The sequence below is a fragment of the Suricata suricatta genome, chromosome 1 (assembly GCF_006229205.1).
Source record: "Suricata suricatta isolate VVHF042 chromosome 1, meerkat_22Aug2017_6uvM2_HiC, whole genome shotgun sequence".
NCBI lineage: Eukaryota > Metazoa > Chordata > Mammalia > Carnivora > Herpestidae > Suricata > Suricata suricatta.
In genome coordinates, this window is record NC_043700.1 from 183343624 (window position 1) to 183357047 (window position 13424).

Here is a 13424-nt window from a genome sequence, read left to right on the forward strand (position 1 = left end):
TGGACCTCAAGTATATTGTAGTACAGAGGTGGAATTTAAGGAAAGGTATTAAGCACGCTGTGTTTTAGCTTATGGGCAAGTAATAAATTGTACCATTTATCTTGAATGTATCATAGGTAAGCTGCTATATAATGATTGCCACTTCAGATAGCTGTGAAATTAGGTGATTAACTAGTTGTTACTTAACCTTCTAATTTCTGTATAAGTCTAATTACATGAAATAGAAGTTGGGGTTCTGATTTTTTACTTTGCTTATCCATTTGGAGTGTCATTTTAACTACTGTATTGTAAATGATGGAAAATAATTGCATATGTTAAAAAATAGTGTTATATTCTAAAAAATAAATAAAGTTACCACACACAAAAAAAAATAAAATCATGGCTGACATAGAAATAAGGTGAAGGGGAAAACTCAGAGACAGGAAACCACAAAGCAGATAACACATGGGTGAGAGCCTGGAATAGTGTTTGCTCCGAGGTTGTTGCATAATTCCGAATGCCTGGACCTGGGCTTTACCGAGCCACAAGGCTACTGGGGAAGGAGGTAATGTGCGGTGCCAGGGCCGGCCGAGAGGAGGATCGAATTAGAGACTCAGGGGCAGAGTTGGGACTCTTGACAGGTAATGTCAATGACAAGTAAGCCAAGAAATACCCTGCTTTGCCGAAGGAATCCTGCCTGTTTCAGCCTTGACTTTCAATGGAAGAGAAACAAGAAAAGTCTCCCCAGGGAATTCCTAATAACTAAGTTGTATTTATTCACACTGGCAACTGGGATTCACACTACCTGTACGACCAAATAAAACTTCAGCTGAAAATATAATTGAAAGTATTTCCCTGTTGATAGTGCTCCTAAATCCCTGTCAGAAGGAAACACAAATATTTCTAGAAGAATGCCCTTAAACTCAGCCATAAAGAAAAAATTCCAAAGGCTCAGAGCCTGAAGCTTGTTTCAGATTCTGTGTCTCCCTCTCTTTCTGACCCTCCTCTGCTCATGCTGCCTCTGTCTCTTAAAAGTAAATAAAAAACATTAAAAAAAAGAAAATAAAAATAAAATAAGGAAGTGTCAGTCCTCAAACTTTGTTCATTTAAAAAAATGGTTTAAATATTTTATTCATCACTACTATGTGTTCTAGGAGAAGTTTTTTTTTTTTGCATATTTACTATGCTAGAAAGTCTAGAAGGATGCCCCTATTATGGTTTTTAGTACAAATTGATTAATAAAAAAAAGTAAGTGAAATGTGGAACACAGGTGTTTTTTTTTTGCTATATCTGTATCTTCAAAAAGATACATCATCACCCTGTTCCTCAATTGTTATGTTAATGACTTCTTAGCAGCAACTACTCCATATACTTACTATCCACTCTCTAAAGATAGTTATAAGTTACAATATTCACTTAGCATGACCTGTTTAAAATAATTGAGTTAAGAAATAGGCAAAAGACATGAATAGACATTTTTCCAAAGAAGACATACAGAGAGCTAAAAGGCACATGAAAAGATACTCAACCTCACTCATCATCAGGGAAATACAAATCGAAACCATGAGGAGATACCACCTCACACCTGTCAGAATGACTAAAATTAACAACTCAGGAAACAACAAATGTTGGTGAGGATGAGGAGAAAGTGGAACCTTCTAGCACTGTTGGTGGGAATGCAAATTGGTATAGCCCCTCTGGAAAACAGTATAGAAGTTTCTTAAAAAGCTAAAAATAGAACTATGCCACAACCTAGCAGTTGCACTATTGGGTATTTACCCAAAGGATATACAAAAATACAGAATCAAAGGGGTACATGCACCCTGATGTTTATAGCAACACTATCAACAATAGCCAGACTGTGGGAAGAGCCCAAATGTCTATTGACCAATAAATGGATAAAGAAGATGTAACATATATACATAATGGAATATTACTCAGCCATCAAAAGAATGAAATCTTGCTATTTGCAATGATGTGGATGGAGCTGGAGGGTATTGTGCTAAGTGAAACAAGTCAGTCAAAGACAAATACCATATGATTTCATTCATATGTGGAATTTAAGAAACAAAACAGATAAACATAGGGGAAGAGAAGCAAAAATAAGAAAAAAACAGAGGGGGAAACAAACCATAAGAGACTCTTAACTACAGGGAACAAACTGAGGGTTGCAGGAGGGGAGGTGGGTGGGGGAAGGTCTAGGTGGGGGATGGGCACTAAGGAGGGCACTTGTTGGGATGAGCACTGGGTGTCGCATGGAAGAGATAGATCACTAAATTTTACTCCTGAAACCACTATTGCACTATGTGTTAACTATGTTATATTTACTAGAATTTAAATAAAAATTTGAAACAAAGCAATAGCCTGTTTAACATATGGCTTCTGAGCATGCGAGGTAGTGATGGGTATGGTGCTTTGCAGCCAGAGAATGCGCGTGTCTACTTAATGGCCCAGGATGGACATGCCTCTGTCAGGATGCCTTATGTGCTGTACATCCTCAAATTTTGGAGATAATGTTTGCTTAACTTGAATTCAGTGATGCCTCTAATACTAAGTATAACACTGAATACTGATCTGTAGTATAGTATAGTAGTATAGCTATAGTAGAAAGTGCCTGAGTTCTGAAGTCAGAGGCCTCGGTTCGAATCCCAGCAAAGTGACGGAGGACACGTAATGAAGACATTGCGAAAGTGTAAAGCATCTTCCCAATGTTCATTCGCAGCACTCAGTATAGTGCCTGGGACACAGTCAGCACCCACAATTGTTCACTGAAAGAATGAGCTAAGGATTATTACCCTCTCTGGTACCTTCAGACTTTTTTTTAAATGTTTGTTTGTTTTTGAGAGACAGAGCATGAGCAGGAGAAGGGCAGAGAGAGAGGGAGACACAGAATTTGAAGCAGGCTCCAGGCTCTGAGCTGTCAGCACAGAGCCGAATGCGGGGCTCGAACTCATGAACCGCAAGATCATGACCTGAGGATCATGAACTCACGAATCGCAGATCATGACCTGCTTAACCGACTGAGCCACCCAGGCACCCCACCTTCAGAGTTTCTACAGAAAGGGAGCCTCATAGTAATAAAAAAAGTGTTAATCATTTCTTTCACCACTAATGATCTCGATATAGTGACTACTTAAGTACTATAAAATATGGTAATGAAGAGGGAAATATATTGAAATTTTAACACATTTATAGCAGCAGCCCTAATTGGCTATGAAACACTCACTGCCGTTGCTTGTGGGTTGTTGGGGCAGGCATCCAAGAGCTCCTGGGGAGGGTTCAATGGCTTGAGGTAACGAGTGATAAAGACGGCTTTTCCATGAATGTCCGTCACTGTTGTCAGGCACTGACGATGTGGAAACTTTAAGGCACATTCAGCTTGAAACTTCTCCGTTGCTTGAAGCAATTTCTCATCTTCCTGAGAATCAAACTTCACAAACAAAGACTCCATGGAGTTTACGTATGATTACAGGAGACACAGTAGAATGTGATGAGATCATATAGTCAACACGAACAAGGTGGCTGCTTCAGGAACTATGATTACGTGGCCCCTTACACTACTGTCATGCCCTGGTGTCCCTAAGGCTTTATTTAATTATATTTATAATATAAAAATTAGACGGGTTCATTAAATACTTAAAATATATTGAACAGGATTGAAGGAAAGTTGTCAACAGGCAAGCAGCCCTCTGAAAACGAGAACACCTATAAAATGTAAACTGATGTACTAATTCTGATTGATGAGAACAAGCAGTAGTTTTGTATGTGTTTTGACATTGGTTTTAGAGGGGAGAGGGGCTCAGAACTCTAACAGCTCAAATGCAAACTCGAGCAATTCATGTTAAATGTGCTACAAATCGACAGATATATACTGATGTGTTAAAAAGTATGAAATCCATAATGAATGTAATACAGAATAGTAAGGGTCTTAGGGAAAAAAAGAAACAGAAATAGTGTATTATATTTATTTTAAGTGGCTCTTTGATACAAGATGAGCTACCAATTCCCAGATTTTAAAGATTTTATTTTTAAACAATCTCCGCACCCAATGTGGGGCTCAAACTCACAACTCTGAGATCCGGAGTTGCACATTCCTTGGACTGAGCCAGCCGGGTGCCCCGATTCCCAGACTTTTATTAGCAACTCAAAGCAGATGAAACAGAACAAATTTTAGTTGCCTTCAGACACATGTTGTCATTTTCCCCCTAAAGCAATTGCTAAAACATAGCTTGAAAAAAGCAGATATATAAATGTTTTTGTAAGATTTCTATTACTTAGTATAAAAACATATGCATGGTTGCTTATATTTTGAAGTGTTTCAGGACAAACTCAAATAAAATTTTATTAGAAAAGTTAATTTTTAATTGACTTTAGATTCTAGGCAGTGCTTGGAAATTTGTTTTGAGAATGGAAATACGCCCAGCTATCTTTCTCATACTCTGCTTTATCACCATTATTATTATTTAGCATTCAAAACCCCTGATATGTTTACTCTGCCTCCCCCACAGAGTAGGATTCCTGAGGTCAAGGATTTTGTTTTGATCTTATTTATTTATTTATTTAAAATCTCCAGTACCAAGACTACTACCTAGGCACATAATGCATATAGGAGGTGTTTAACTAATACTGTTGAGTGAATGAATGGGAAGATATCCTATTACTTTTTTTTCTGATTTTAGATAGAATCTAGGATATCCTAACTGCTCTTGACTTCTGTTACACTGGAGCTGGACTGTGGCTCCAATTTTATTATTATTATTATTATTATTATTATTATTATTATTATTATTATTTTGAGAGACAGAGAGAGACAGTGCAAGCAGGAGAGGGTCAGAGAGAGAGAGAGATACAGAATCTGAACCAGGCTCCAGGATCTGAGCTAGCTGTCAGCACAGAGCCCGATGCAGGGCTCGAACCCACGAATCGTGAGATCGTGACATGAGCTGAAGCCGGATGCTTAACCAACTGAGCCACCCAGGTGCCTCCTGTGGCTTTAATTTCTAATTTGATTGCTGTATCCTGAGAAACTGGGGTAGTGGTTGTGGGGAATTAGGTAGGATGGAGACGTTCCCAGAAGCCTCCTCTGTGCTGTCACGGGATGTCCCTGACATCCGAATCCGAGCATCATCATCATAACCACCTACCACGCAGCAGTGTCCACACATGGGAGCTCCCCAACAGATGGTTATGATGGATACATAAATAAATGGAAAAGGTGAGCTTCTGCGACTTTGGTATGGGTGTGTCACAGACTCCTAGGATAGGATTGGCATGCCAGAAATCATTGTAGTTTTATAAAGATGGACAGTTATGAAACTAGAGTGATATGAAACAAAGCACCCAGTAGAACTCATCCTTGTTCCTTTTAACCCATTCATTTACTTACTCATCCAATTACTTGGAAGATATTTGCTGAGATCCTAAAAGTTCCCAGGCACTGTGGATAAATGAATATGAACCAGTGCCTTCAAGACACTTCTAGTCAAGAGGAAAGCATTAATTAATAAGCAGTCTGGTACTTAAAGTACTTGACCAGAGATTCTAAGCACACAAGTGCTAGAGAAACACCTCAGAGGCCAAATGAGCATCGCCCAGAAAGCGCAACAGAAGCCTGGCGTCAGTACTGATTATTGGCCTTCCAAGTTTAAAAAACTGTGTTGAAACCTTTTTCTTTCCTTAAAAAAAATTGTTTTTACTGTTTATTTTTGAGAGAGAGAGAGAGACAGAGCACAAGCAGGGGAGGGGCAGGGAGAGAAGGAGACACAGAATCTGAAAGAGGCTCCAGGCTCTGAGCTGTCAGCATGGACAGCTGTCAGACACAGGACTCGAGCCCATGGACTGCATGATCATGACCTGAGCCAAAGTCAGACGCTTAACTGACTGAGACACCAGGCTCCCCAAAACCTTTTTCTACCACTTGGACCTGGATGTGCTGTTGTGTGTTTTGACCACATAACTAGTGCTTTCGTGAGAGCGGGGCCCATGTTTGAATCATTTTGTGTTCCTCTCTGCACAGAGCATACACAAGATAAGCATTTAAATAAGTATCTATTAATGGTCATTAATACTTGCTTAGGCCACCAGGATGCCATTTAATGGAGTGAAATGATTTAAAGAGTAAGCAATTTTATTAGTAATCTAAGACATGACAAAGGAAAGCTAAGTACCTAAATTTGGGTTATTATTCAACAAATTAAGGGCTAACTGACAAATTCACTATTTGATTCAAAATGGAATCGGGAAGATTCTTGATTTTTTGACCTGTAGGTTAGTGTCCGTACTTACTGAAAACTGAATATGCTTATCCTTTTGAACAGCTACACTGAGACAGTCCCACCAATCAGATATCACTGTCACAGCTGCAGCTGTCTTGGCAAGAAGAGATTTCATAGGCTTGGAAACTGGAGGTAGTGCCTAGCGTGCAGGTGACATTTGCACATATGACTTTTCCTACATTCCAAGCTAAATAAGAATCTTTCTGGGGTGCCTGGGTGGCTCAGTCGGTTAAGCGTCTGGCTTCGGCTCAGGTCATGATCTCATGGTTCGTGGGTTCAAGCCCCACGTCAGGCTCTGTGCTGACAGCTAGCTCAGAGCCGGAGCCTGCTTCGGATTCTGGGTCTCCCTCTCTCTCTGACCCTCCCCTGCTCACACTGTCTCTCTCTATCTCTCAAAAATAAATAAAACATTAAAAAAGTCTTAAAATGACAAAATGAAATGAGCCAAAAGACAAGGCTGGACATTCTTCACAGAACTTCACAGAACTTCACGGAACATGTGTAGTTCATTGCCAAGGGACCACACACACACTGGCATCCAGCAGCTTCCATAAAGTGGCAGTGGACAAAAAGCAGCTAATTATAAGCCTAATTAACTATTGGCCAACAAATGTAAAACAAAACACTCGGTGTACCTTTTTAAGCATGTCCCTCATCTACCAGAGGCAAGAAAGGAGAGAGAAATGAGAGGAAGACTTTATTAGCAGAAACAATCCATTTCTAAAAACTTACTTTTATCAAGACAATGTAAAGTAGTTACAGAAGGGGTTTCAGGAGTTGCTACCGATTCTTAAGAAAGTTCCATGGATAAATCCCTTTCAAAAGTCATATGGAACAGTTCCCTGTGGGATGATGGAGGGAAGACTCCAGTCTCCTAATCCTGGAAGTTGCTAGCAAGTGGAAAACCACTTCCAGCTGTGGTCTCTATTCTCTTCAGGTGAGAGCTTCTCTTTCTTGAACAATCTGTGGGGAAATCCCTGAGTAGTGTTTTCTGCCACTGTGGGTTTAGGGCATCGGCGGGGTGGGGGGCATCAGTCCACGTGCCTTCTTTATCAAATAGCAGCAAAGAACCTGTCCTCCAGTGGGGTTTCCTAAGCCCTCATTTCAGATGCATAAGAAAAATGCTCCGCACAGCCACAGCGGGGCAGTGAAAGGCCACCAAAGGCAGTGGCAGACAGCCTGGTGACCTGGCTGTAGGCAGGGACGGTCGCGGGGCTCAGGGAGGCTGCTGTGTCTCAGAGCCCAGCCCGTGATGGGGGTTAGTGCAGGGCAGGGCTCCAGGGGCTAAGAAGCCTCTGGTGGTCAGCCTCTCTCTCAGTCACTGTCACAGATTTTCCCCCAGGCTTTGGAATCTCACCTCTAGATGGGGAACTTTTCCCTCGGTTAAGAATACAGAGAAACAGCAAAATCATCTTTTGTCTGGGAGCATTTTTCTGTGTAAACATGCTTGTTGGCTTTCTCTTGAGTTTACACATAAAGGAAACCATTCAGAATATATGTTTCACATCCTAGAAATATTTTTAAATGCATATGTTCTGGCATGTTTTCTGCAGAACATATTTGTCACAGCTTTAATGACGGAGGCTAATAGGTAAGATTAATCTGAATTTGAGTAGATTTGTTTTTCCAATAATCCTTGCAAAGGGGAATAGTAATAGTGCATTTCTCTGAGAACCAAACTGTAGTGATGATAAAGAAACGGAGGCATGTGCCCATTTCTCCCTGTCCTCCATCTGAGTCTTAATTGTAATGGATAAACTAACTAATCAGCATGAGAATCCATGTAGGTTAGTTCGGGAGGTAATACGCTGTGCTTACACATGAACCGGAGCTCTTTGGAATTTTTAATCTGCTTTTCTAGGCTGCCGTATTCCCCGTGCCTGAAAAATGCTTGGCACGTAGACAGTAAATAGTTGCTGAATATGTAAGATTTCTGGTCAGACAGACATTTAATGGTTAAATGCATTTCCTGCCTGGGTGAAGCTGGAGAGTTGAGCCTCACTTTCCTCCTGTCTCAATCGGAGACCCACTATGCGCTCAGCTGTGAGTATTAAGAGAGGACATGTGTCACATACCTGACACGGGGCTGAGGACCCAGTAAGAACTCAGTCCGTGATGGTGGTGGTGGTGGGTATTGTATTATCGTATTAAGAAGTCATGATCAGTAACTTTCTCCCCAAACCAATGAGAACAGAGCACCTCAGAACTGCAGAAGCAAGTTATAGTAAGAAAAAGTCTGCCTGCCATGAGGGTTGGGAAACACTTGCTAACAAGCGGAAGTTCTGGAAACTCTTCGTTCTAGAGCAGTCCAGAATTAGAGTACTTGTGCATGTACTTATTTGTTTCTGTGCAAAGGCACTGATATGAGGTGACCCCTGAAGGTCTCCTGGCCTTACAGGCCTATGTATCGATTCAAAACACAGGACAGCCAGGGATGTGAGGTCAGACGTGGAAATGCATTTCGGCAGGTTTGCCAAAAAATGTCAAGATAAAGGGTAGTCTGCTTTTTTTCTTCCTTTAAAAAATGCTTCTACACCTGGAGCATGTGTTATGGTTGTCTTGCTTTGCCTGAAAGTTTAAGTTATTGATCAACCTAATGATCAGCTCACTGGAAGTATGAATCCACAATCTCTCCTTCATTTTGTCTGTACTGAAAGGACACTTTGGCAAGGAGACCTCTGCGTGGCCAGTGGCATCCGTGTTTATAAAAGCACAGCAAGCATTTCTCCTGTCTCATCATCAGACATGCGATTCTAATGTGGAAGCGGGGTTACCTTTTCTCGAACCGACTCCCCCGGAACAAGCTGAGGCTCCGTGGTGATGAACAGGGTGATGTAGGAGCCTTCACTCAGGCTTCGCACGGAGTCAAAACCCCGCTCGATAATCATGCTCTGTTCCTTACTGTAGCCCAGAAGAACGGGGGGAATGTCTATTTTAAATGTCCCATCAATCTGTGAAGAACATATGACTTGGTAAATACCTTGGTGGTTTTCCATCCAAAGTTCAAAGGCAAGTGTCAACTCCTCACTGTCTGATGAATCCAACAAAGACTGCTCAGACTGGCATTCAAGGCTCCCCCGCTCCTTCTGGGCATGTCTTCCTGAGCTCTATTTCCCCACCTCTTCACAGTTCAGAGCACATACCAGCCACGCAGGTTGATGGTAACAGTAGGTCACCTGGGTTCCAATCCTGGATTACACTCCAAGCACCCCAGCTTATGCATTTAGAGAGACAATAGTACCCATTTGTAGGGTAGTTATGTGTGCTGAATGAGATATAAAATACTAAGAAAAATGCCCGGTGTATGCCCAGTGCTCGGTAAGCGTTGGCCAGAAGCCACTCCCTTTTTCTGGCATGCCCCACCTTTTCATCCCCTCGTTCAGAGTCTTAATTAGATTTTCTAGGCTCAGGCCAGATGTTATCTCCTTTGAGAAATGTTTTGTTATCACTAGCAGCCTCACATTGAGTTTGTTTCTTCTGCTATTACCATGACACATTCTGCCAGACTTTATGGTTGCATGCACATCTGTCACTTTGCTCTGGATACCAGGTTTCTCTCCGTGAACGAGAATATATTTCACCCACATTTCTATCACCCTTCCCCAACAGATAACAGTGCTTTGTATACACAGCAGGTGCTCAGTACATGTGGGCTCAATGTATTACAAGCCACTTACGTAAAATGACTTGGCTTCTGTATAGGTTCCCAAAGACAGGACTTTTCATTCTTGCTTAGCCAGAACAGCAATACATTTATTAAAGACTGTCTAGTGCTACACAGCTATTCAGGGCTGGGTCTTGAAAGTTACTGACTTACAGACAATCCAGTTTTCATTTCAGTCTTTAGTGGCATTTATGCCCCAGAAGACAGAGGAAGAAGTTCAACTTTCAGTGACTATGCCTTCCAGCAAGGAATTAAGTGAGCTGTTGTTTACTTTCCTCCTTACATTGGTGTTTTCCCCTGAAGCCTGCACCCAGGCAGGTGAGAGAGTACAGGGAAAGGGACACAAAAACAATGCCATGAAAAGTGCGGCTGAAATAACAGATAACCCAGAAAGGAACGGGCACTATGTCCAAATAATTGGTGTAAGGATTTAAGACAGGGTTTGTCGACCTGGGCACAGTTGATATTTGGGGCCTGATTGTTGGTGGCGGGGGCTGTCCTGTGCATTCTGGGCGGGGGGGTGTTGCAGCATCCCTGGCCTCCATGAACAAGATGGCAATAACTCCCCCACTAGCTGTGACAACCAATAATGTCTCCAGATCCTGCCACGTGTCCCCTGCAGGCAGACGTAAGGGCATGAGCTTTGGAGTCAGAGAAAATTTTTAAATGACAAATGTAATAACATCATTCTTGAAAGTTATCCTGAAATGTATAAACCCAAATGTTGAATGGTTCTCTCTCCTTTTACCAATCTCATTCCCCAGGGATAAACAATGTGAGCATCGTCCGAAGTTGGTAAAAGTTGAATCTTGTAAGCTTTGGGATTGGAGTAGTGACTTCACCTCACTAGGCTTGTTTCGTTATCTGTAAAGTGGGGATAGTAAAGTCTACTGGGTTGTTGTGAGGTTAAGTGAGGTGACACACAAACTGGCAGATAATGGCATATAACATGTGATAAGTATAGTTATTCCTACTAGTATTAGTGAGTCAGGATTCTACTTATTATGTGTAGACCAGGACCTATGAATAGGGAAGCCCAGTTCAAGGAAGAAATCTGTAACAGAGAGCTATGGCAAAAGAGATCAAGTTGCCTCATGAAGTAGTGACTTCCCTTTTCTAGAGGCACTCAAGCAGAGTATAGATATTACCAGAATACAGTAAAGGAGACTGATTTATCAAGAAGGGATTTGGAGCAGTTACCTCTGGGTCCCCCTTCAGATGTGAAATTCAACAGTACCCAATAAGATGGCACTTTCGTTTACAAACTGATGTGCTCTTAATTTTTTTTCATTTAAAATGTATTCAAAGAGGGACATGTAAATGTTTTGACCAGCACATTGCTGAAGCGTCACCTGTGGACTGTCCCTTTGCCAAGGGGGAGAACTGCAATTCCAGTTATCCTGGAGATTCCAACCCATCCAACCCCAGGCTTGCTGGGGACTGTGTGGCCCAGGCGACACTTGCTCTGTGTGGTCACCATGTGCGGAATTAAACCGTTCCCTTTGTAACTGTGTGAGATTAGCTACAGTCTTGCTGCTTGAAGCCTCCTGCTGCCATGGATTTAATACCAGGATATTAAAGCCATTTCGGAATCTTTCACTGTCCCAGATTGGAGCTACTAAATCATTCAAGAGTTGTTAACCTAATGGGTCCCCTTAAGCAAAATCATTAGACTCTAAAGAAGAGTGTCTCAGCTCAACGAGTCTCCGCTAACCATTTTTCATGTGTGAAGTAGCAAAGACTCTAGAAACATTAATAGAATGTACTTGATTCAGTGGGCTGTCACTGTCCTGACTGTTCCCTTCAAGTTACTTTCTGGCGTCCACGCACTCCACTTTTGTCATTTTGACAAGTTTCTGCTTTGTCCCACCTTCTGCATCACTTCTGTTTAAATGATAGAAAAATTCTCAGATTGGAACAGCCCTACATTAACTCCTACCTCCAAGATCGATGTTTAATAAGCCACGCAAATATGACAGAAGATCAATGGCTTTTTATCTCTCTGATAGTAACTCGCACATAGGCTCCTTCACTGTGGAGGGCACAGTCTTGCAAGGAATGTTGTAATAGGAAAAATGACCACAGCCATTTCCCATTCCCAGGGAATTCTAACGCTGGGTGCTTACCTTGGCTTGGAAGTATATCGTGCTAAATGGAATTTTCACGCATCCCAGCCAGTGTCTCTCAATACGGGTATGGATTCCACTTCCTCTTTCACGGTCATCCTGAGGGAAGGTGGGAGGCAGTAATTGTTTAAGAACGTCAGCCTCACGTTTAATTAATGTGGCCACAGGAAGGTGGTGGGGGTTTAGCTGAAACTACGTAAAACTAGGTTAAATAGCCCTAAGTCTCATTCTGTTTCAGTCACTTAATCGTTTTGTGACCCTAATGATGTCACCTAGCCCCTCTGAACCTGTTTCCCTGTTATTAATTTTTTTAAGTAGGCTTCACCCCCCCAGCACAGAGCCCATTGTGGGGCTTGAACTCAAGACCCTGAGATCAAGAATCGAACACTCAACCAACTGAGCCACCCAGGTGCCCCAGTAAATTGGAGATTTAACAGTCTATTCACAAAGTTATTCTAGAATTAAGACCATGTATGCTAGGCACCCAGTGCAACTTCTGGAATGTAGCAGATACTCAATTGAAAAGAAAAAAGCTAGCTCCCCTCCTATCTTCTCCTTTTCCCATTTATACGTGTCAAGTTTCAAACATTTCAAATGTCACATAGATGAGAAATGTGTTAGGGACTTACAGTGAGTGGAGGGCATGACAATGAATGCAGACGTCTTCCTCAACACTGTGAACTCACCTCTAGGACATCATAGAGCACTTCGTCAAAAATGTTAATGAACACATCATCTTTCACAGACTGCAAACTGGCTGTGCTGTAGTCTCCATTGGGAGCCCTGCAAATGGGCACATGTGACCAGGAGTATGAACATGGGCAAAATGGAAGCAACAAGCACTCAAATATCACAATTTGAAAAATACCCAAATGTGAGCATAGATATGAGGATTAAAAGCAGTGCTTATAATTCATATTTATCTTTATACTGGGACATGATAACATAATCCCGATACGCAAGTGGAAAGGGTACATGACTAGAGGCCCCATGCAGAAAGATAAACCCCTGTCTGCTGGCTTGTCCTATGGAGTCTCACGTCATCTCTCCAACCTGCGTGGGGAGCTCTGCAAGGAGCCAGCTGGCCATGGCTGGGTTGGCTCGGGGCGCAGTCTCCGTTCAAAGTCTCCAGCTGGCCCCTGTGCCAGACTGCAGATTTCCTAAGCAACTGGGCTCTAGAAGATGCCTCTCCAGCAGCCCATTCCCCAGTCACAAACCTCCTAGTGTCCTATGGCTGGTTGAGTGGTCCCTGCCTCCCACTCACTTTCCCCACAGGTAACTAGAGCAGCACAGGGATGAGGGTCATCTCCTGTACTGAGTCCAGCCAGGCCTGGCCCAAGCAGGCTGCTCTGGGGCATGGCTCAAGACTGGGTTGTGACA

At 42.2% G+C, this 13424-nt stretch overlaps 1 protein-coding gene across 1 annotated transcript in view; it reads right to left on the minus strand.

Annotated features, from left to right (window-relative positions):
* The window catches only part of CC2D2A (coiled-coil and C2 domain containing 2A), a 136881-nt gene that overhangs the window by 23203 nt on the left and 100254 nt on the right, over positions 1-13424 (minus strand). Inside the window, exons 28-32 of the mRNA XM_029948558.1 lie at positions 12731-12827; positions 12045-12143; positions 9029-9205; positions 6890-6910; positions 3206-3409 (exon numbers count right to left, since the gene is read on the minus strand). Coding sequence (XP_029804418.1) covers positions 3206-3409; positions 6890-6910; positions 9029-9205; positions 12045-12143; positions 12731-12827 — 598 coding nt within the window. The remainder of the gene's footprint in view (positions 1-3205; positions 3410-6889; positions 6911-9028; positions 9206-12044; positions 12144-12730; positions 12828-13424) is intronic.